This window comes from Oncorhynchus nerka, linkage group LG9a, assembly GCF_034236695.1.
Source record: "Oncorhynchus nerka isolate Pitt River linkage group LG9a, Oner_Uvic_2.0, whole genome shotgun sequence".
NCBI lineage: Eukaryota > Metazoa > Chordata > Actinopteri > Salmoniformes > Salmonidae > Oncorhynchus > Oncorhynchus nerka.
Window position 1 is genome coordinate 60,928,056 of NC_088404.1, and position 24,599 is coordinate 60,952,654.

General features: G+C 41.9%; 1 protein-coding gene across 2 annotated transcripts; it reads right to left on the reverse strand.

The window, feature by feature from the left end:
• Positions 1-321: 321 nt before the first annotated feature.
• Positions 322-24,136, reverse strand: prr5l (proline rich 5 like). Of its 2 annotated transcripts, XM_029668795.2 has the most exons (10): positions 23,799-24,136; positions 17,346-17,476; positions 16,619-16,717; positions 13,771-13,851; positions 13,386-13,434; positions 10,362-10,419; positions 9,801-9,892; positions 9,295-9,429; positions 8,847-8,967; positions 322-4,878 (listed from the first exon to the last, which is right to left on the reverse strand). In XM_029668795.2, the coding sequence occupies exons 2-10, from the start codon at positions 17,465-17,467 to the stop codon at positions 4,499-4,501; spliced, it is 1,137 nt and encodes a 378-aa protein (XP_029524655.1). In that variant the 5' UTR covers positions 17,468-17,476; positions 23,799-24,136; the 3' UTR covers positions 322-4,498. The 2 variants fall into 2 exon arrangements, with proteins under 2 accessions (XP_029524655.1, XP_029524656.1); XM_029668796.2 differs by lacking the exon at positions 16,619-16,717 and having other exon boundaries at positions 23,799-24,134.
• Positions 24,137-24,599: the final 463 nt, after the last annotated feature.

Here is a 24,599-nt window from a genome sequence, read left to right on the forward strand (position 1 = left end):
GGAGTGTATATATTTGGCCTGGCGAAGCGGTTTCATGTGCTGACTGAATGGAAGCTGATCATTTTTTTACTCAGCTGGTCTCAGGAAGAAATTACGAGTCTCCACTGTCCCAGACGGAGTCAAGACCGAGTAAAAATGTATCTGAGACAAGACCGAGACACTCAATATGTGGTCTGGAGTATGTGGTCTCCAGACCGGTTTGGAGTACTACATCACTGGCAGAAAGGGCTTTGCGGTTTCAGTCCCTAATCCCTTAGATCCCATGTTACCGAAGGGTTTGTGTCAAGACCGTTGAAAGAACTGGACCAAGGTGCAGCGTGGTGAGCGTACATATTCCTTTATTTAAAAAGATGTCGAACAAAACAATAAACACTACAAAACAAACCATGAAGCTAAAAGCTATGTGCCCTAAACAAAGTCAACTTCCCACAAAGACAGGTGGGAAAGGGCTCCCTAAGTATGGTTCTCAATCAGAGACAACGATAAACATCTGTCCCGATTGAGAACCCTACAAAAGCATAGAAATACAAATAATAGAACATAGAATACCCACCCCAAATCACACCCTGACCAAACCAAATAGAGACATAAAAAGGATCTCTGAGGTCAGGGTGTGACAGTTTGTCTTTCGTGTTAACTCAGCAGCACAGACATTCCTCGCAATGGTGACTCTTACACATTGCAATGTTACTCGTTTCAGGAAACTAGGCGTCAAGTCGCGAGTCACAACTTCACAGGGGAGGTGTTTCAACATATTTTTAAATATTAAAAAAAAATAAAATGCAGTTTTGGGCAGAAATGCCTTCTGGAACATTGGAACTTTCATGTGCCTTAACAATAAATTTGTATGCCATCTTTAAATACAAACAAAATTGTTATATTACGAGCATAGTTGTTAAAGCCATAGCAAAAGAGGAACCTTCCTGTTAGCCATGATTGGCTGAGATAATGGATGTGCTGGACATGCCGAGAGATATGTTCAGAATGGTCTGCTATGTAGTACGCTTATGTCTATATCATGAGCTGCGTAGTATGTGAAGGTAATCCTTTCTACAGTAGCTTTTTTGAAAGGTGTCATGAGAACTGCACAAATGTTGCTAAGGCTCTCCACGTTCTGGAGGATCGAGTTTTGAAATCAGTGGAATGACTGGTGGAAGCAGAGTATGATAGCTAAGGAGATTTAGGCGTATGATTGTAAATGCGGAGGCGGTCAAAAAGAGAACACATAAGGCTGTTGTTTAAAAGCACCTGTCTGGATTGCATCTTCAAACGATCTTCAAACGAAACAACTCCTTTGCTCGCTTTGAGGACAATACAGTGCCACTGACATGGCCCGCTACCAAAACCTGCAGACTCTCCTTCACTGCAGCCGACGTGAGTAAAACATTTAAACGTGTTAACCCTCGCAAGGCTGCAGGCCCAGACGGAATCCCTAGCCGCGTCCTCAGAGCATGCGCAGACCAGCTGGCTGGTGTGTTTACGGACATATTCAATCAACCCTTATCCCAGTCTGCTGTCCCCACATGCTTCAAGAGGGCCACCGTTCCCAAGAAAGCTAAGGTAACTGAGCTAAACGAGTACCGCCCCGTAGCACTCACTTCCGTCATCATGAAGTGCTTTGAGAGACTAGTCAAGGACCATATCACCTCCACCCTACCTGACACCCTAGACCCACTCCAATTTGTGTACCACCCCAACAGGTCCACAGATGACGCAATTGCAACCACACTGCACACTGCCCTAACCCATCTGGACAAGAGGAATACCTATGTGAGAATGCTGTTCATCGACTACAGCTCAGCATTTAACACCATAGTACCCTCCAAACTCGTCATCAAGCTCGAGACCCTGGGTCTCAACCCCGCCCTGTGCAACTGGGTACTGGACTTCCTGACGGGCCGCCCCCAGGTGGTGAGGGTAGGAAACAACATCTCCACCCCGCTGATCCTCAACACTGGGGCCCCACAAGGGTGCGTTCTGAGCCCTCTCCTGTACTCTCTGTTCACCCACGACTGCATGGCCATGCACACCTCCAACTCGATCATCAAGTTTGCAGGCAACACTACAGTGGTAGGCTTGATTACCAACAACAATGAGGCGGCCTACAGGGAGGAGGTGAGGGCCCTCGGAGTGTGGTGTCAGGAAAATAACCTCACACTCAACATCAACAAAACAAAGGAGATGATCGTGGACTTCAGGAAACAGCAGAGGGAGCACCCCCCTATCACATCGACGGGACAGTAGTGGACAGGGTAGTAAGTTTTAAGTTCCTCGGCGTACACATCACGGACAAACTGAATTGGTCCACCCACACACACAGTGTGGTGAAGAAGGTGCAGCAGCGCCTCTTCAACCTCAGGAGGCTGAAGAAATTTGGCTTATCACCAAAAGCACTCACAAACTTCTACAGATGCACAATCGAGAGCATCCTGTCGGGCTGTATCACCGCCTGGTACGGCAACTGCTCCGCCCACAAGGCTCTCCAGAGGGTAGTGAGGTCTGCACAACGCATCACCGGGGGCAAACTACCTACCCTAAAGGGCATCTACACCACCCGATGTCACAGGAAGGCCATAAAGATCATCAAGGACATCAACCACCTGAGCCACTGCCTGTTCACCCTGCTATCATCCAGAAGTCGAGGTCAGTACAGGTGTATCAAAGCAGGGACTGAGAGACTGAAAAACAGCTTCTATCTCAAGGCTATCAGACTGTTAAACAGCCACCACTAACATTGAGTGGCTGCTGCCAACATACTGACTCAACTCCAGCCACTTTAATAACGGAAAAATTGATGTAAAAAATGTATCACTAGCCACTTTAAACAATGCCACTTAATATAATATTATTATACCCTACATTACTCATCTCATATGTATATACTGTACTCGATACCATCTACTGCATCTTGCCTATGCCGTTCTGTACCATCACTAATTCATATATCTTTATGTACATATTCTTCATCCCTTTACACTTGTGTGTATAAGGTAGCTGTTGTGAAATTGTTAGGTTAGATTACTCATTGGTTATTACTGCATTGTCGGGAACTAGAAGCACAAGCATTTCGCTACACTCACATTAACATCTGCTAACCATGTGTATGTGACAAATAACAAAAAATGATTTGAAACTAAGGGCAAGCATGGTATCCGTGACAGAGATGGAGAAACGTTCATCCATGTAGCTTGCTACATTTTCAGATATATTTAGTCAGAAAGTCATTTTCATTGCAAGTTAAAGCTTACTGTTAGCTAGCTAACATTAGCTGTCTGGCACACGTTCATGTTACATGTATGATCTGTGTAGTAACGTTATGCATATCTCAGAGCCATTTGTATTGCTAGTTATAGCCTAATGTTGTTAGCTAGCTAGCTAACATTGAACCCAGCTAGTTGGCTAGATTTATCTACCTGTAGATTCATGCAGGGTAGTAATGTTATGAGTTGGGATTATGGTTAATTGTTTAGCTAGCTAGCTACATGTCTAAACAAAAGACTCCACTATTCAAGTAACCATTTCACTGTACCGTTTACACCTTCTAACAGGCTAGAAACTAACCAAAAACATTGTTTAGAAAGTTGCTTTTAATTTTTAAACGGATGGGTTTATTGGTGTTAATACGCACCAGTTATGCTATTTTGGACCCCCAGGCTGCTGAAGTCATGCATGATGTCATTTTTTTGTTAATAATTTTTCAGAACAACAACGACAAGTTTGATGTCGGACGACAATAGAATGTTCATGATGTCACTGTGACAACTGTTGATAGCTGTAGTATAAACCAGCCTTTAGTCTTGAAATCTTTGGTTGTACACTACCATACTCACTGTTTAGCACATTGCCTCACACGTGAAAGAGATTGATAGATTGGTTGGGCTAAGTCTTAAGAGGGTGTAAACGATGCTGAATGGGTGTGGAATAAGAAGAGCTCGTGTACCAAACATTCAAGGACCATTTTCTCAAAAGTGGGGTTACAAGTTTTTCAACTTTCAAATCAGAATTACTTTCCCATTTGTTCCTCAACTGCAGTGTATGATATACAGTTTTTCTAGCTGTGAGTCTAGGGAGTCAACTTTTATCTAATGTAAAAAAAAATACTAAAACAATGTTACAAAAGACCAAATCGAGGCGGTCAGTCACAAATATACTTTCTTTACATGAGGCTCAGATCTCACTGTCCCCTGTGTCCTTAGAGGTTAAATAGGGTAAAAACACTAGCTGTTACGGTAGATGCCTGTCATCAATCAGTTCCAACCGAGGAATGCGTCCCAGGAATAAAATAATGTGAATAGATCTGACATGTTGGCAATTCGGGTAACAGAGCTGTACATAAACAATCAACTGTTTCCACATTTTGGCCTCTGAGCACAGAGGAGGGAAAGCCCTTGGGTGACAGGGACTCCACCCAACCACCCTGCTCGCACTCAGAGATGTTTTTTATCCCCTCAGTTTCCAGGAATCAATAACAACAATGGTCTCCAGCTGCTATCACTGGTTAGCTGGGAGGATGGCAGCTGATTTCAGTCGATCTCTGCTTTCTAAAGGGCCCCACCACTCCCAGTGGGGATTCCAGGATGTCTGGATGGCTGGAGAAAGGCCTGGGCAGCATGCCGTTGCCTACCATCCCGTTCCCACCCCCGCCACCACTGTCCTCCTCCATCCCAGGCTGCATCCTGCCAGAAGCTGAGAGCAGCCGTATGTCGGAGTGTGCATTGGCCACTGTGTGGCGTCGGACTCCTCCCACCTTCTCCAGATAGGATTCCCCCTCCTGCTCCACTAGGGGAGCCAGAGAGGAGGAGTCTGAGGCATGATGATGAGTAACAGTGATCTCTGGTTGTGCCACTCCTCTTAACCTGGAAAGTGGTGCTCGGCATTCTAGGGATAGAAGAATAGGAAAACACCTGTTTGAGTATTTCTCTGCTATTGTTTGAAAGTAATACAGTCGACTCCTGATGAGTATGCATTGGATAAATGCAATGCAATGTAGTTCACCAGTCCTAATTCAAGAACAATTGTAAAATTGTTAAAACATAACAATTTCAAGCACACCCATAACATGATTCAGCTACTGTACCACTATGCTTGAAAATCTGTAGAGTGGTACTCAATAATGTGTTGTATTGGATTTGCCTCAAACATAACACACAAACATTTGTATTCAGGACAGAAAGTGCTTTATCACATTTTTTTGCAGTATTACTTTAGTGCCTTGTATCAAACAGTATGCATGTTTTGTAATATTTTTTATCCTGTATAAGCTCCAATCTTTTCAATCTGTCAATTAGGTTAGTTTTGTGAAGTATGTACTGTTGTTGTTGATTCACTTAGTCTTGCCATAACAAAAGGGTTGAATACTTATTGACTCAAGACATTTCAGCTTTCATTTTTAATTAATTTGTAAAAATGTCAAAAAACATTATTCCACTTAGACATTATGGGGTATTGTGTGTAGGCCAGTGCCAAAACAAAATCTAAATTTAAATGTAGGCTGTAACACAACAAAATGTGGAAAAAGTCAAGGGGTGTGAATACTGTAGTTGCTGGCACTGTAGTTGCTGATTGAAAATACAATTTTCAACTCAGCGATCACTGCCTCATTGCCTGCATCCGTAATGGGTCTGCAACCAAATGACCACCCCTCATCACGGTCAAACGCTCCCTGAAACACTTCTGCGAGCAGGCCTTTCTAATCGACCTGGCCGGGGTATCCTGGAATGACATTGACCTCATCCCGTCAGTAGAAGATGCCTGGCTATTCTTTAAAAGTGCCTTCCTCACTATCTTAAACAAGCATGCCCCTCTCAAAACATTTAGAACTAGGAATAGATATAGTCCTTGGTTCACGCCAGACCTGTCTGCCCTTGACCAGCACAAAAACATCCTGTGGTGTTCTGCATTAGCATCGAATAGCCCCCATGATATGCAACTCTTCAGGGAAGTTAGGAACAAATATACACAGGCAGTTAGAAAAGCTAAGGCAAGCTTTTTCAAACAGAAATTTGCATCCTGTAGTACAAACTCAAAAAAAGTTCTGGGACACTGTAAAGTCCATGGAGAATAAGAGCACCTCCTCCCAGCTGCCCACTGCTCTGAGGCTAGGAAACATTGTCACCACCGATAAAATGTAAAAATAAAAAAAATCTGCTATAATTGATAATTTCAATAAGCATTTCTCTACGACTGGCCATGCTTTCCACATCGCTACCCCTACCCCGGTCAACTGCCCGGCACCCTCCACAGCAACCCGCCAAAGCCCCCACCATTTCTCCTTTACCCAAATCCAGATAGCCGATGTTCTGAAAGAGCTGCAAAATCTGGACCCCTACAAATCAGCCGGGCTAGACAATCTAGACCCTCTCTTTCTAAAAATTATCTGCCGAAATTGTTGCAACCCCTATTACTAGCCTGTTCAACCTCTCTTTCGTATAGTCTGAGATTCCCAAAAATTGGAAATCTGCCGCGGTCATCCCCCTCTTCAAAGGGGGTGACACTCTAGACCCAAACTGCTACAGACCTATATCTATCCTACCCTGTCTTTCTAAAGTCTTTGAAAGCCAAATTAACAAACAGATTACTGACCATTTCGAATCCCACCATACCTTCTACGCTATGCAATCTGGTTTCAGAGCTGGTCATGGGTGCACCTCAGCCACGCTCAAGGTTCTAAACGACATCATAACCGCCATCGATAAGAGACATTACTGTGCAGCCGTATTCATCGACCTGGCCAAGGCTTTCGACTCTGTCAATCACAACATTCTTATTGGCAGACTCGACAGCCTTGGTTTCTCAAACGATTGCCTCGCCTGGTTTACCAACTACTTCCCTGATAGAGTTCAGTGTGTCAAATTGGAGGGCCTGTTGTCTGGACCTCTGACAGTCTATGGGTGTGCCACAGGGTTAAATTCTCAGGCCGACTCTCTTTTCTGTATACATCAATGATGTTGCTCTTGCGGCTGGTGATTCTCTGATTCACCTCTACGCAGACGACACCATATACTTCTGGCCCCTCCTTGGACACTGTGTTAACTAACCTCCAGACGAGCTTCAATGCCATACAACTCTTCTTCCGTGGCCTCCAACTGCTCATAAACGCAAGTAAAACTAAATGCATACTTTTCAATCGATCGCTGCCCGCACCTGCTCGCCCGTCCAGCATCACTACTCTGGACGGCTCTGACTTAGAATACGTGGACAACTACAAATACCTGGGTGTCTGGTTAGACTGTAAACTCTCCTTCCAGACTCACATTAAGCATCTCCAATCCAAAATTAAATCTAGAATCGTCTTCCTATATCGCAACAAAGCATCCTTCACTCATGCTGCCAAACATACCCTCGTAAAACTGACCATCCTTCCGATCATCTATAAAATAGTCTCCAACACTCTACTCAACAAACTGGATGCAGTCTATCACAGTGCCATCCGTTTTGTCACCAAAGCCCCATACACTACCCACCATTACGACCTGTACGCTCTCGTTGGTTGGCCCTCGCTTCATACTCGTCGCCAAACCCACGGGCTACAGGTTATCTACAAGTCTCTGCTAGGTAAAGCCCTGCCTTATCTCAGCTCACTGGTCACCATAGCAGCACCCACTCGTAGCACGCGCTCCAGCAGGTATATCTCACTGGTCACCCCCAAAGCCAATTCCTCCTTTGGTCGTCTTTCCTTCCAGTTCTCTGCTGCCCATGACTGGAACGAATTGCAAAAATCTCTGAAGCTGGAGACTCACATCTCCCTCACTAGCTTTAAGCACCAGCTGTCAGAGCATTTTACAGATCACTGCACTTTTACTTAGCCCATCTGTAAACAGCCCATCTATCTACCTACCTCATCCCCATACTGGTATTTATTTATTTATTTTGCTCCTTTGTACCCCAGTATCTCTACCTGCACATTCATCTTCTGCCGATCTACCATTCCAGTGTTTAATTGCTATATTGTAATTACTTCGCCACCATGGCCTATTTATTTCCTTAAATTACCTCATTTGCACTCACTGTATATAGACTTTTTGTTTTCTTTTGTTCTACTGTATTATTGTCTGTATGTTTTGTTTATTCCATGTGTAACTCTGTGTTGTTGTATGTGTCGAATTGCTACGCTTTATCTTGGCCAGGTCGCAGTTGCAAATGAGAACGTGTTCTCAACTAGCCTACCTGGTTAAATAAATAAAGGTGAAAACAGCTGGTTTTCCCTTCCCCGCTCAGACCACTCCCAAAAGCTATTATTTGCACATTTTAATGTAAATCTATTATAGTAAGGTACTTAATTGTTACCCTGAAATTATTTGATATTGATATAAAAACTGCTGCATTGGGCCTTTAATTACTCTGGGATATCTGCATGCTCTAGTTTAGTGCATGATGTCACGACCATCCCAAGCCATTGAATTGATCAGGTTGACTGTAATGGCAATCGTAGAAACAACTACACTGGGGAAGGGGAGTAAAAGTGCAATAAAGAAAGTGTGTGTGCTAGCCAGTTCCAGGCCAGTGGGATAAGAAATGTGATCAAATGCAGATTTGCAGGCTCTGGTGATGTTTTTTATGTGATTTGTCATGCCATAGAAGCCTAGTTAGGGCTTTCAAGGCTTATTTCCCCTCATAGAGCCTGGGGGCCACGGTAAAGGGATCACACATTCTCCTTCTTATTAAAAAAACTGGTCAAATTGCTGTTAATGCTTCTTTTGAAAACAAGTACTATTTTACTCTTTTATTAACTGTTCATTATTGTTCAAAATACAATATGATTAGGGAAAGAAAAAAATCACTTAATCTTACTACAAAAAGTGGGACCAAAGCTTATACTATGTTCTGTTGTGACCCAGGCCACTCACCTACGAAGCAGTTGGTGTTGCTAACGTGGAGGACGTTCCCCAGGTAAGGCGAGATGACTGTCTCGACCAATCCCTCTAGCTGATAGTACTCTTGACTGGGCCCGTTAGACTCATGGATGCCCTGTGGATAGATACAATGACAGAAACATGGACAGATACATTGTGAGTAAGCATGGGATGGTGCTCAACACAGACAGTTGACACAGAGGCCTCACTTTGAACCCTAATTGCATTAACTTCATATTACGATGTGAGATAATGTTACGTTCATTTGCCACAGAGTCAAGGCTCTGATTTGCCATGTAGTACTGCCATGTAGTACAACTGACCCAAAGGGGTTTAGAAGCTACATGTACTAACTATTATTATTCTACTATATGTGGTGGCAATTGTCACATAAAGTGTCTACATGTCCAGATTACAATGACTGGTGTAGAAGTAAGCTTACCTGCAGAATCAGCAGCATTTGTGTGATGGCTGGGGGGACTGTGGCAATGGGCAGTAAGTCTTCCAGGGAGAGCTTCAAAAGGACCAGGTCTCTGAAGCCCAGTAGAGCCATCTGTCTGACGGTAAGCTCCTGACCCTGCACTCACACAGGACAAAACACACAAACGAATGATGTTCATGAGGGATGAAATTAGATGGCAACATTGCAGTAAAGGGCTGGGAGGACTTCAAGATGCCAAATAAATGAAAGAGTATGGCAAAAGGCTGTAATTGAGAGAGGGAAGGAGAGAGAGATTTCTGACCCTACACTGACAGGGGCAGGATAGGATTGTCCCTATCTGGCTGTGTGCAGTAGAATGAGCAGCCAGTTTCAGAATTAAGCCAGGAGGGCAGGATTAATAACACCCCTACTGTATAAACCAAGTGCCATGGGATTGTACTGATTACTGAGGGTCAGGCAGTCGGTTTAAAGTCTCAGCGAAAGGACGGGCTGTATGTTGACAGTACCTGAACAGGATAGAATATAGCCTGGAGCGTGGGCAAGATCCCAGTGAAGAACCTGACCCACATCTCAGACAGGATAAGGAGTTGACTGTCACCTGAGGAGAAAGGGAGGGACAAATGAACCACCATTAGATGACACTGTGACAAATGGCACAGATCTAAGTTCTTCCACAGAGCCTTCGTTCCCTGAGTCTGAAAGCATTTGACAGGTGGAAAGCAATATGGCACTTGGATAAGGATTTTTACTATTGAATTGCTATTACACATAATGCTTTATGCTACACAAGACTGAATTGAGGTGGTCAATCACAAATAAACTCTTTACATGAGGCTCAGATCTCACTCTCATTTCTGTGTCCTTATGAGAGGTTTAATAGGGTAAAAACACAAGCGGTTACAGTAGATACCTGTCATCAATCAGTTCCAACTGAGGAATGCGTCCCAAGAATAAGACCTTGGGGAAATACCCTGACCATCTCGCTGTGAACAAAGTAGCTTCCTTAAATGTAAATGCAAACTAGCCAAATTGTTTGCAATGTTTCATGGCGCAGATGGTACACTTACCCTCATAAAGTCTAATCTTCTCCAGAATATGTGACAGGCCTTTGGTCAAGAGTTGATTCTAGGACAAATTGTTAGAAAGAAAGAGTAAATGTTAGAAACGTATGTTTTTAAATTCAAGGAAACAGTAACAGTTTCAAGTTCTCTTACATGGCTGTTACCAATGACTCTATTAACATCTACATGAGAGACATCTGGTGTGCAAATGAAATGCATCTCACATGCCAGTTAGTGTAAGGTTGCTGAAAGGAGGTGTTAATTTGTGTCCTATCCAAAACACGTAGAAAAGGGGATATTTATAACCAACGTTCAGAATGAACAGGTTTCAACCCCTTCAAAAAAAATCAGTTCTCTGCTGACTGAATAATTGATCAACAAATGCACAGAAAGGCACTAAGCAAAAGAAAATCTGCTCATTGCATATAGAGGAGCTGGTGGGACAGCCAGTGGAAAATACGGAGCATAGTGGTTGGTAATGTTCCCTAGTTGCGCCGTGATTTGCTCAGTGTTCTGTTACTCATGGGGACACTAAGTCACCGCAAAATTTATTGGGAGAGCTCGAAAATTCAAGCCCCTTTGGTGCTGCCATAGAGTTACATTAGAAGTGTCCATCCAAGAAGGCTCAAGGTCATTGGCCATATATATATATATATCTACCGTAGCTTTGATTGGACTGATGTCAACATCATACTTTCAAAATCTTAGCTAGCAAGCTAGCAGTCATCATCATGAATGAAGTCGACAATCTACTGGCAAATCCTTTTCAATCCTTGCCATGTGAAGAGAAATTATGAAGATCATTTATAGATTAAACATCTTGGTGCTCATCGGCCATTGGACATAAACATTACAGAACACATTGGAAATTGCAAGTTCAACAATGATGTGGTTTGGAAGGAATCGGTGGCTAACTGCAAGCATTGCAAAGCAATCACTAGCATGCTATTCAGTGGAGTGGGTGTGTGGTCCAAGTCTAGGTTTAAGGATCTCTTTTCCAAGCTTAAAAGGATAAACATTCAACATTTGCAATGCTGTCAATCCAGCATGGCTTCTGCAGCGTTCAAAACAACTGGAAACTCGGAACTGGGAAATCTCAGACTTCAGTGAGTTCAAGACAACTGTGACCTCGGGGGGAAAAAACTATCTCTGACTGGGAAAATACGTTTTGAATGGTCTTCCAACTCGGAATTCAGAGTCGGGAACTCAAGCCTCTTTCTAGAGCATTGAACTGAAGATCACTGACGTCATGATTCAACGTTTACAGAGTTCCCAGTTGTCTTGAAAGCACCATAAATCCAGAGAATGCCAGACTTTGATGACAAAGTTTGATGACAAAATTTGCCCACGAAGGTCCGCCACGCCACTTCCTGTTCAAGTGAGCACAGCACAACAAGTTGAGTCAAAAAATGTATTGTATGCTGCTTCAGAAATTATGTAATATGCCAGGGAGATATGTATACTGTAGCTAAGAAAGTAATACTGAGTTGTTGTGTTGTAATTTGAAATACTTGCTACACCAGAAGTTAATGGTTATATGTAGGAGGAATGTTTATGGTGGGGTCAATTGAGGGCGGATAAGAGCCATGGGCCTGGGAAGTTACTAAGTAAGGGAAAAAGGCAATCACATGGTTGCGGTCACTGATAACGGTGGAGAGCTGTGTTTTAGTGAGGAAAGGGGGCCGAGGTCAGGTCAGGTCACATGAAGGGAGAAGGAACAGTTTACTACCCACATCACTTAACTTCCTGCCTAGCAACAAAGATGTAGGGTTTAGAAAAAAGGAGGAGACTCCGCCTAAAGGGAGGTTTAAATACTTGTGCTGTTGGAACCATGTCTTTGTCGCGGTTTGACCCGTTGGGTGAATAAACTTCGTTTGAGCTTTGACTAGTTGTCTGTTAGGTTCTGACAAACAGAGTGAAAAACTAACAAAGTTTATGTTGTGTAGTAAGCCATTACTTGCCCATGTGCCTCACCCTAATAATTTGGTCCCTTTTCCCCTCATAATATAGCCTACTGTTCTGACTTGGTGGTGCATGTAGCCTATAGCCTGTTTTAAATAAATGTAATCATTGAATATTGTAAGAGCTTTCATTGTCTGCATATGCGCCCCCCTTATTTATCCTATGGTTCTGACTTGGTGTACAGTGAGAATACCGTAAGAATGGCCCATGTTCTGAATTCTATCGCTGTACATTTCAAAAGTGTTTAACAAATAGTTATATTGACTACGTCCGTCCTAGTTCGCTCGTTAATGTTATAATCGAAATTACGGATTGCCTCTCATCCACTCGTTGTCCCAGTATGCCATAATTTTCAATTGTCAGTAGAAACCACATATGTTTAAGCAAGTCAGCCATGTTAGCTATGTTTTTTTTAAAAGGCAGTAAATGAGGCTGAATGAACTGTTTCTCTGCCAGACAAAGCTCCGTTGATAGCAGTGATAAGGTGTTGGGACTGCTGTTGGGACTCCGTTGTTGAGACAGCTTTAAGTAGACCCTAACAGTTTGTGGGCACCGTTTGTCACCGTTATAGTGCACTTCATGTATTGTTTAGTGTTGTGTAGTGTAGTGGCTTTGCTGGCATGCATCTCCATTTTTGGGGGGAGTTTGCCCCACCTAGATTTACATGCTAAAATCGCCACTGGCTCAACTGCTATTTCAGGACAAATAATTAAGACAGCAATCTAAATGTAGTTTATTAAAACACCAAAACACCTTTCACTTCAATTGAAAAATAAATAAATATATGTATTACTTCATTATTATTACTACATTTGACACATGTATATGATTTTCCAGGTACCTTGGCTCTGTTCTTATTGAGGCATTTTCCTAAAACACCTTACAAACACATTTGACTGGAAAGTTTGTAAAGGTTTTTTTGGAATGAATGGGGCAAAAATCCTTACAAATCTGATATGGCTATTAAATACACTACATATGTAGCTACATGTGCATTATATTAATAAACTACTACTTTGATCATTTTGGATGGTGAATCTACAGTACATGCAAGGGGAAAGGGCATACCTGGAAGTACTCTGTGATGAACGAGCCCAACTCGGTCTTGAGGAGCCATCTAAAAGGACACAGAACAATGGGACACTAGCTAATAACTGGAAAGAAAAACATCGATTTAAAACACACTTTATAAAAGTATTGACATACAGTGGTGCCTAAATCAAAGGTGGTATAAACATTTTGATGTCTCCTTTCCTTTATGTTGATTCCACTAAGGCATTATCTGTACTCTGTAAGAGCTTTGTGACTTCACCGCACACTGCAGGAAGCTTTGGGGATACGGTCCTCCTTGTTTTGTTCTTGTAACCTGTATCCCCAAAGCTTCCTGCAGTGTGCGGTGAAGTCACAAAGCTCTTACAGAGTATGTCTATCTAGACTGTCAATTCAACCTTACCTGATGCTCTCATTGAGGGTGTAAAGCTCATTCGCTTGCAACCCTCCACCCTGGAACACTTTGATCACGGCTGTTTGGACGCTAAGGGAAAGAAACACAGGGTCAGGTCAGAGCTCATAGGTCAGAGGGCATAGGTGAGGGAGCCTCAACTGCCTGGCAAATGGGAAGCTATGGCTGAGATCAACAGGACAGTATTTAAACTTTTCTGAAAGATGGCTGATTGTGATAGATGGTGATTAGGTTGCCTCATTTTGTCTAATAAGTCAATCATACACTGTGTATACCAAACATTCGGGAACACCTTCCTAATATTGAGTTGCATCCCTATGCCCTTAGAAAAGACTCGTCGGAGCATGGACTCTACAAGGTGTCAAAAGTGTTCCACAGGGATGCTGGCCTATGTTGACTCCAATACTTCCCACAGTTGTGTCAAGTTGGCTGGATGTACTTTGGGTGGTGGACCATTCTTGATACACATGGGAAACTTTTGAGCGTGAAAAACCCAGCAGCGTTGCAGTTCTTGACACAAACTGGTACGCATGGCACCTCCTACCATACCCCGTTCAAAGGCACTTAAATATTATGTCTTGCCTAGGGTTGCAAAGGGAATTTGGGGAATTTTGCTTAAATTCATTTTAAAAAATCATTAGCTTATTAGAGTGAACCATTTTTGTGGGATACACATAAGGCAATTCTAGGTCTTGTGGCATATTTTGGTTAAACTACCCCCAATTCAATGGAATTGCAAACCTCTGCATGCACAGTGCATTCTTCCATTATATGTGCAGTGCACTCTTCCATCTAATGTACAGCTGATTCTCAAGATCTTGCACACTAATGATGCTATTGACATGCTATTGACACTGCCTGAACCAAGGACTACACGCTTTCTGGTAAGTTTTGATTACAATACTGGGTGGGTTAATATATTTTATATGACATACATTATTTTTTGTTAACTTGTAAACAGTAGCCTACAGAAAAGTGTGTTTAAATCATTTCTAACTTGTTAACAATTTCTGCTAGTTCGTTTTTGCTACCATGTGGCTTTAGCTTGCTTGAGCCTGCTATCTGAGGAGTGTTAGTTCACCTGTTTCCATACATGTTTCATTTTAAAACATGTATCTTACAAAGGAGTTGTTTAATCTAACTGCTTAACTATTTATCTGTACATGGAATTGTATTTCTTTATTTTAACTCCTTTTTTTTGAGTCTTTACAGGAATATTCCACAAGCACTATCTGATGTGTGGAGACATTTCACTGCAGCTAATGTGGAAGGAAAATGTCACGACTTCTACCAAAGGTAACTCCTCTCCCTGTTCGGGTGGCGCTCGGCATCGCCGGTTTACTAGCCGCCACCGATCCCTTTTTTCTTTTCTGTTTGTTTTGTCTGTGATTCTTTTCACACCTGGTTTCATTTGCGTTTATTTCTGTGTGTGTATATAGGGTACCTGTTGCCTGCCTTAGTTCGTGCAAGATTAGACTTGTGTGTATTGCGCTCGATTGTATTTTGATGTTTGTTGTTTTCACGGTTACGCACGTGTATGTAAAGTGTCGGAACTGTGTTTGTTCCTCCTTGTTTTGAAACACACATCAAAGCACGCAACAGGCTAACCAATACAAGGGTTGATAATTGGGGGCCATCCGGGAAAATTTGAGGCTTTTTGAGCCTGACAACGAGCCATCCTCAACAAGGTTGAAAAGTGACAGTGAAGATGAGGCCTCAGAGTCAGATGTTCAAGGGGTGGACATTGAGGAGATCTAGAGAGAAGACATGGAAGACAAACAAAGCTTTAGTTTCTGGACTATCATTTTACAGATGCATGTTAAAAATGTTTTTGGGAGATGGGGGATGGATCATTCAATACTCCCTTTCTTTTGTTGTTCAGTGAAATCATCCCATGATGAAGAGTCAACCATGATTTAATTAAAGTTAAATTCGTAACTAAATCGTTTTTAAAAATGTCTATTGGAAGAAAATTTATGATTTGCAATTATGTCTACTTATGATAAGGTTTATGTTTCTGTCTCCATATGATATGGTAAATATATCAAATGCAAAAAACATCTACATTTAAATGGTAATAATATTAATTTGCATATATTTTTGTTAACTCCCATGGAAAGTTTCCACCTCTGAATATTACCTAAAATGTGCAACCCTAGTCTTGCCCATTCACCTTCTGAAGGGTACATATACACAATCCATGTCTCAAATGTCTCAAGGTTTAAAAATCCTTCTTTAACCTGTCTCCTCCCCTTCATCTACACCGACTGAAGTGGATTTAACAAGTGACATCAATAAGGGATCCTATCTTTCACCTGTATTCACCTGTTCTGTCTATGACATGGAAAGAACAGGTGTCCTTAATGTTATGTATACTCAGTGTATGTCTTGAGCCATGCTAATTACAAAAACAATTTGTAAACTTGTTTTGATAACAACCCACCGTGGAAAATTAGTGCCCTGCAACATTTTCTGAATATGAATTCTCCAATGTAGGAAAAGAGGTGTGAAGTATGATGCATTTTGCAACAGGGAGGCATGGACATACTGTGTAAACAGTGAAAACCAGAGATCCATTTAAAGCCCCTCTGCAGATATTGTCATAACATGACATAACATATTGTCATAACATGGCCTTGGGGGTTTTCATAAACCTTTTCATTGTGTAGCAAAGCTGTGTAAAGGTACTGTCCAGAACCAATCCCTAGCCCATACCCCCTGGGCACTTTTGTAGAGCTGAAGGAATTAGAAAGGAAAATAGGGCTTGTGAAAACTTGGCATTGGCCTTTTGTCCTAGTTTAGGGACGGTCCGCTATCAGATCAAAACAGTGCAGCGTACCATTGTGACTTCGGCCCTTTGCTGTGGAGGACTGTGCCGTTCAAGCGGTGGCGGCGGCCGGTGACCAAGGACACAAACTCCACACCTATGGAAAGACCCCTGCAAAGAGCACGCCAAGCACCTCAGTGGCACCTCTGGGGTTTATCGGAAGGGACCTCTTAGCAGCCGAAGCACCCGCTGCCCCATCCGCTTCCCACAAAACATCCTGTCAAATGCTCTATTCACTTCCTGAGAAGGGGGAGAGCTGTCTGACACATTTCCATACCGAAATAAAGGGTTAGCTTCCGTTTCCGTAGTGAATATGTTCAAAACCGCCAGCTCAACAGTACTACCAGTCCACACTTTTTGCAGATAAAGAGTGATGGGGTGGTCAGAGAGGAAAGAGACCATCGCAGGTCTTCCTGCTCCAACCCGGACACTTACTAATATACAAAAACCCACGTCCTCTAAAAACTTCCTGGTGGGATTACAACATTATTTATCCTGTAATTTCCTATCATGTTCTCTTTGGCCATTTCAGGGAAATAAAGTGAGGCACAAAGAAATATGATATGTATCAAATCTAGTTGCTTCCCATTTGAAAGCAAACCAAAGTCAGTTCAGTATCTAATGACTGATATAGACCCTCTGTCAGAGATGTATGAAAAGAGAAACGTGTTTCACACACTCAAACACACACATTTAAAAGCAGTGTTGGATGTGGTTCACACAGATGAGGCCCACCCACCTATTCCAGACGCTGGTGTTGGACAGCTGCTGGCCGACCGAGCTGGCGTGGAAGCAGGCGAGGTCCGTCAGCACGGGCGAGCTCATGAAGCGAGGGCGGGGCCGGCGAAAAGATCCCATCATGCACCAGGCCTGCAGAAAACACAAGTCAGTGGTTAATAATGGCTATTCAATTGGATGCAACTAAAAGTTCATGACATTGCCGATTACAAAATAAATAAATTATCCTGCAGTATAGAAGTCTGTGTATGAGCTATTCAGTGCATTTCTGCCTCCAATGCTAAAGCCATTCATTCTACTGAATAGACCGCATGGAAGAAAGGAAGACTTGGTGTGACATTGTGAAAATTTCAGAATCAACAGCCACTGGCGTAGACGAAGACTGAAACCAAAATACTTTGGCTACAACACTCACACAAAATGTGTTTGTGTGTGTACAGTAAACCACTACAGTGAGCGAGTAAGTTCACTAAGCGAAACTGTGTCTGAGGGGGAAGACAGACACTCGCTCTCACAGCAGGTATGCATGCTTATGTTGTCTCAATACGAGAGAGCCTGTATCATTCCGAAAGCAGAGAGGTGGTGAACCCCCGCTGTGCAGTCATGTCAACTTCCTCTCGTCCATTAGCTTCCTGCCTTACTGCTCTAATCCAAACCTCAGTACTGTTTACAGCACAAACTGTGCCCTAATGAAAGGGCCAACCGCCAAAAGCCTGGGTTGGTTAGGTAAGAGAAGAGTGGCTAAGCTAGGCTACACTAGGATATAATAAGAGCCTGAGAACAGCATGGGATTTCCCGCACAGATATATGGATAGCTTGTGAGCCAGGCCCCAAAAATAACACTGTGTCGAGAACTTGGTAAACTAAAATGAGATAAGGGACAAGGTGACAGGAGGTGGGCCATCGCACAGCTTTTAGTCTCAAGTCACCCACTGACAGAGAGAGCAGGAAGCCCACATGAAGGGGAAGGGAGGGTGGTGAATGCCACCAAATGTTGTAAACAACGCACATGCGCTCTTTCCCACGCATTGAAAAGGCACTCATGCACAAGCTGGCCTGGTACATAAACAATCACACAAAGACTTGCACAAACACAAGCTAGCAAACACCTACGGTTACACACTTGAGACATGCACACACAAGCTGGAGAACACACACACCGCCGCCCCGCCTGTACCCACCACGTCACCCCATCCCACACACATCTGGGTGTCAGAAAGTATCCCTACCTCACCAATCTACTCTGTAGAATGAGAGCAGATGCAACAGCACCCACCACTCATTTAAAGAGGCGCAATGCCTAATATTCAAGATATGTGGGCCAACCCTTGCTTGCGTGAAAGAATTGGTTGAGATTTACAAATGTGTTATGACCAGCTCAGTTGGGCCTGTCTATGTACGAATGAATGAATGAATGAATGAATGAGAGAGAGAGAGAGAGAGAGAGAACGTGACTTATGTACATGTGTGCGTGTGCCCTCATCAAGTGCAGATCCTAAATTAGAGAGAACATCGAAAAGCTGTAAATGAAAGATTATTCTGCACCTCCTTTTTTTTCTCTCGCCTTCGTGCTCTGCGTCCCCTCTAATGCTGTCCCTTTGTGCACTCCACTGAGGGTAGCCTGGCAACGCTAAATAAGTATTTAGCAATCACCTCTCTCTCTGTTCTCTGTTTGGCAGACCAGATGAAAATAAACAATAGCATGCTTGTGTGCACCCACCCCGGGTGCTTCCATTTGCCCTGATCCAAGAAGAAATCAGAGTGAGGGTTTGTGGGGCACTCTGCAACATCGCCCTAATTGAGACTAGGGTAGTGGGCACTATGAATGTATACTTTCAAAATACATCCATAAATACAATGTTTATCACAGATCTGTAGATGACTGGATAGGGGATGGTAGTAGTAGAGCAATTCTATGGTAACAGAATGACACTGAAATACTTTTAAATTGAAAACAAATTATGCCAAACAAAAACCTTTGACTCCAAAGTCAAAGAAACCAGACAACTCTATGCACAAGGAATCGTGCTATACGGTACTGTACCAAACTCTACTGTATTGTACTGACCTATACTCCACATTTCTTTACCGTACTGTACCAAACTCTAATGCGAGTGTAGCAATTCAAGATGTAGCGTCATTGCTTGTAGACACAGTTTTTTGTTAGGCTGGGTGAATGTTGGGGACTACTATTTTAGATCAGCACATTAGAGATTTTCTATTTCTCCATCTCTCATTCTCTTTGAATCAGCACCTGTGTGCTCTATTTCCACAGGCCTGGTATCACCAACACTGGATGTTACCTTGCCTCTTTGACTAAGTACTTACAACCTTCAGTGACATTCTAAAGATCTAATGCCTTCCCTAATCAGCAGTAGGAGTTACTAGTAAGGTCATTATTTTCAGCGAGGAGTGTCACACACACAAGCAGGCCTTAGGCTGCAATGACTGTCAGCTTAGCGTCACCCATCTTTACTGTACTTTCCTATAAAGGTGCATCAAACTGATGCAACTTGGACTCATGGGTAGACGTAACATGGTAAACGTAAATATGTCTCCCTCCACTTGGTATGATATGTTACATTTCGTATGGTATGTATACATTTGTGGAGGTCCATCTTCCATCTCGTATAATATAATATGTCTTCTAGGCAGAGTTGCCAAGAAAAAGCCATATCTCAGACTGGCCAATAAAAAGAAAAGACTAAGATGGACAAAAGAACACAGATAATGGACAGAGGAACTCTGCCTAGTCGGCCAGCATCCCAGAGTCGCCTCTTCACTGTTGACGTTGAGACTGGTGTTTGCGGGTACTATTTAATGAAGCTGCAAGTTGAGGACTTGTGAGGCGTCTGTTTCTCAAACTAGACACTCTAATGTACTTGTCAGCTTGCTCAGTTGTGCACCATGGCCCTCCACTCCTCTTTATATTCTGGTTAGATACAGAAGTACACAGCATTGTAGCAGTAGTACACAGCATTGTACGAGATCTTGTACGAGATCTTCAGTTCCTGGGCAATTTCTCGCAGAGTAACAAGAACAGACTGACGAGTTTCAGAAGAAAGGTCTTTGTTTCCGGCAATTTTGAGCCTGTAATCGAACCCACAAATGCTGATGCTCCAGATACTCAACTAGACTAAAGGCCAGTTTTATTGCTTCTTTAATCAGCAGAACAGTTTTCAGCTGTGCTAACATAATTGCAAAAGGGTTTTCTAATGATCAATTAGCCTTTTAAAATTATTAGCCTTTTAAAATAATATACTTGGATTAGCTAACACAACGTGCCATTGGAACACAGGAATGATGGTTGCTGATAATGGGCCTGTGTACGCATGTAGATATTCCATTAAAAAAATCTGCCAAAATCTGCCATTTCCAGCTACAATAGTCATTTACAACAATAACGATGTCTACACTGTATTTCTGATCAATTTGATATTATTTTAATGGACAAAAAATATACTTTTCTTTCAAAAACAAGGACATTTCTAAGTGACCCCAAACTTTTGAAAGGTAGTGTATTTGTTAATAATTCCAATTTGTTGTGGCTAACATTAGTTAGGTTCCTAACATTAGTTAGGTGGCTAACGTTAAATACGCTAGGGGTTATGGGTTAAGGCTGGGAGTTAGGTTAAAGGGTAAAGGTTAGGGGAAGGGTTGGCTAACAGAGGTCGACCGATTAATCGCCATGGCCGAATAATTAGGGCTGATTTTTCATAACAATCGGTAATCAGCATTTCTGGACACCGATTATGGCCGATTACATTGCAATCCATGAGGAGACTGCATGGCAGGCTGACCACCTGTTGCACGAGTGCAGCATCAAAATAACCTTGTGGCTACAAGGAGCCAAGGTAAGTTTCTAGCTAGCATTAAACTTATGTTATAAAAAACTATCAATCTTATCATAATCACTAGTGAACTGCACATGGTTGATGATATTACTAGGTTAACTAGCTTGTCCTATAATCATTGTGGTGCCTGTTAATTTATCATTGAATCACAGCCTACTTCAACTTCGCCAAACGGGTGATGATTTAACAAAAGAGCATTCATGAAAAAAGCACACTCGTTGCACAAATGTACCTTACCATAAGCATCAATGCCTTTCTTAAAATCAATACACAAGTATATATTTTTTAAACCTGCATATTTAGTTCAAAGAAATTCATGTTAGCTTGGCAATATTAACTAGGGAAATTGTGTCACTTCTCTGCGTTCATTGCAAGCAGAGTCAGGGTATATGCAGCAGTTTGGGCCACCTGGCTCGTTGCGAACTGTGTGAATACAATTTCTTCCAAACAAAGACCGTAATTAATTTGCCAGAATTTTACATAATTATGACGTACCATTGAAGGTTGTGTAATGTAACAGCAATATTTAGACTTAGGGTTGCCACCCATTCGATAAAATACAAAATGGTTCGGTATTTCACTGAAAGAATAAACGTTTTGTTTTCGAAATGATAGTTTCCAGATTTTACCATATTAATGACCTAAGGCTCGTATTTCTGTGTGTTATTATATTATAATTAAGTCTATGAGTTGATAGAGCAGTCTGACTGAGCAGTGGTAGGCAGCAGCAGGCTCGTAAGCATTCATTCAAACAGCACTTTACTGCGTTTGCCAGCAGCTCTTAGCAATGCTTGAAGCACAGCACTGTTTATGACTTCAAGCCTATCAACTCCCGAGATTAAGCTGGCAATACTATAGTCCCTATAAGAACATCCAATAGTCAAAGGTATATGAAATACAAAATGGTAGAGAGAGAAATAGTCCTATAAAATCTACAACCTAAAACTTCTTATCTGGGAATATTGAAGACTCATGCTAAAAGGAACCACCAGCTTTCATATGTTCTCATGTTCTGAGCAAGGAACTTAAACTTTAGCTTTTTTACATGGCACATATTGCACTTTTACTTTCTTCTCCAACACTGTGTTTTTGCATTATCTAAACCAAATTGAACATGTTTCGACTTTTTTTTAGACTAAATTGATATTATTTATGTATTATATGTATTATAAAATAAGTGTTCATTGAGTATTGTTGTAATTGTCATATACATACATACATACATACATACATTAAAATCGGCCCATTAATCAGTATCAGCTTTTTTTGGTCCTCCAATAAATCGGTATCGGTGTTGAAAAATCATAATCGGTCGACCTCTAGCTAACATACTAAGTACACTGAACAAAAATATAAATGCAACTTGCAACAATTTTCCTGAGTTACGGTTCATATAAGGAAATTTGTCAATTGAAATAAATTCATTAGGCCCAAATCTATGGATTTCACGACTGGGCAATTTATGCACACAATTTGAGCCATGGGAGGGCATAGGCCCACCCACATGGGAGCCAGGCCCACACACTGGGAGCCAGATCCGGCCAATCAGAATTCATTTTTCCCACAAAAGGGCTTTATTAAAAACACAAATACTCCTCAGTTTCATCATCTGTCCACGTGGCTGATCTCAGACGATCCTGCAGGTGAAGAAGCTGGATGTGAAGGTCCTGGGCTGGCATGGTTACACGTGGTCTGCGTTTGTGAGGCTGGTTGAACATACTGCCAAATTCTCTAAAATTACGTTGGAGGTGGCTTATGGTAGAGAAATTAACATTAAATTAATTTCAGTCTTGCTATCAGTATGCCAATTGCACACTCCTTCAAAAGGAGGAGACATCTGTGGCATTGTATTATGTGACATAACTGCACATTTTAGAGTGGGCTTTTATTGTACCCAGCACAAGGAGAACCTGTGTAATGATCATGTTGTTTAATCAGCTTCTTGATATGCCACACCTGTCAGGTGGAAAGGAAAATTTCTTACAAACAGGGATGTAATGATATTTGTGCACACAATGAGACAAATACGTTTTTTATGCATATGGAACATTTCTGTGATCTTTTACTACAGTTCATGAAACATGGGACCAACATTTTACATTTATATTTTTCTTCAGTATAGTTGCAAAGTAGCTCAAAAGTAGTAAGTAGCTCCAAAGTTGTTAATAAGCTAAAATACTAAAGTTGTCCGTGATGAGATTCGAACACGCAACCTTTGGGTTGCTTTTTAAATACCAAACATAGCATATTTTAGTAATTTGGTTGTCCGGGATTTACATTTACTATGTCACTATTAGTCTATGAGAACAGGCTGAACCACCAAGGAGTAACGGGCAGCATGCTCAGTCCTGCAAAATTCAGTTTGGAGATGTTATTCAATGGTTTGAGTTCATTTTCTACATATGTATGCAGTTTTTTACGTTCACTGACACACACTCATTTGAGAAGAAACTTCAAGATGGCAAATCAGAATCTCGAGAAGTTGAAAGGCAGAAAACATATTAGAAGTGTGACTGTCAACGTGAATATTTATCTTTAGAAGTAGGCTGGGCTAATTTGAATACATTTTGTAAACAAACATATTTTAAAGCGTATCTTACCTTTTACAAGCTCACTTCAAATACTCTTCAATTGCCGTGTGTCTTGCGCACAGCGGCGTCCTTGTGGCGACAATTTCAAATTCGTGTATAAAGCATGTGTAGCCTATACCTCTTTGAACTAGCGAATTATGAAATTCAACCAATTGAAAGGTCCTTGGGTTTTAGTCTCGTCGTCTAATAATTCAACCCATAAAGAGTTGCATTAGCTTGAAGGCTATTTGCTACATCTGCTACTTTCTACTGCGAAGTATCGGACGACGCTCGCGTTTACAAGTGTGACTTTCATCAATACACATCTATAGAGTTCGTTCATTCTCTGGTGGTGCCTGCCCCTCCTCCCCGACACCGATTGTTACGGAATACTTAACCGTTTCAATATTCATGAAGTGATCACCACTCTCTGTAAGCGGAAGCATTTTAATGGTTTATTTTTTGCCTATAATACAGTTACGTGAGTTGTCGCAGAATTGATAGGGAGTTTTTAGGAAATGGTCGTCTTAAATACAATATTGACTTTCACTAAATTCAACAATAAAAGCATAGGCCTAGATGCTTCACAATAACTGTGTTGGAACTATTGCACACTGCACAGTATACTATTTTGTACCTAACTACTAGCATTGTAATTTGTATAATATATTATATCAAATTATACTATTCATTACACAAGCCAACTGCAGGCTTCATCTAGGTCAGGTACTGACTTGTCACACATTTAGTGTGAAGAAATGCAATTTCGCCTACCAATATAATTTCAATGTATAGTCCTACAAACCCACAGTTCTAAACCCTCTACTATCA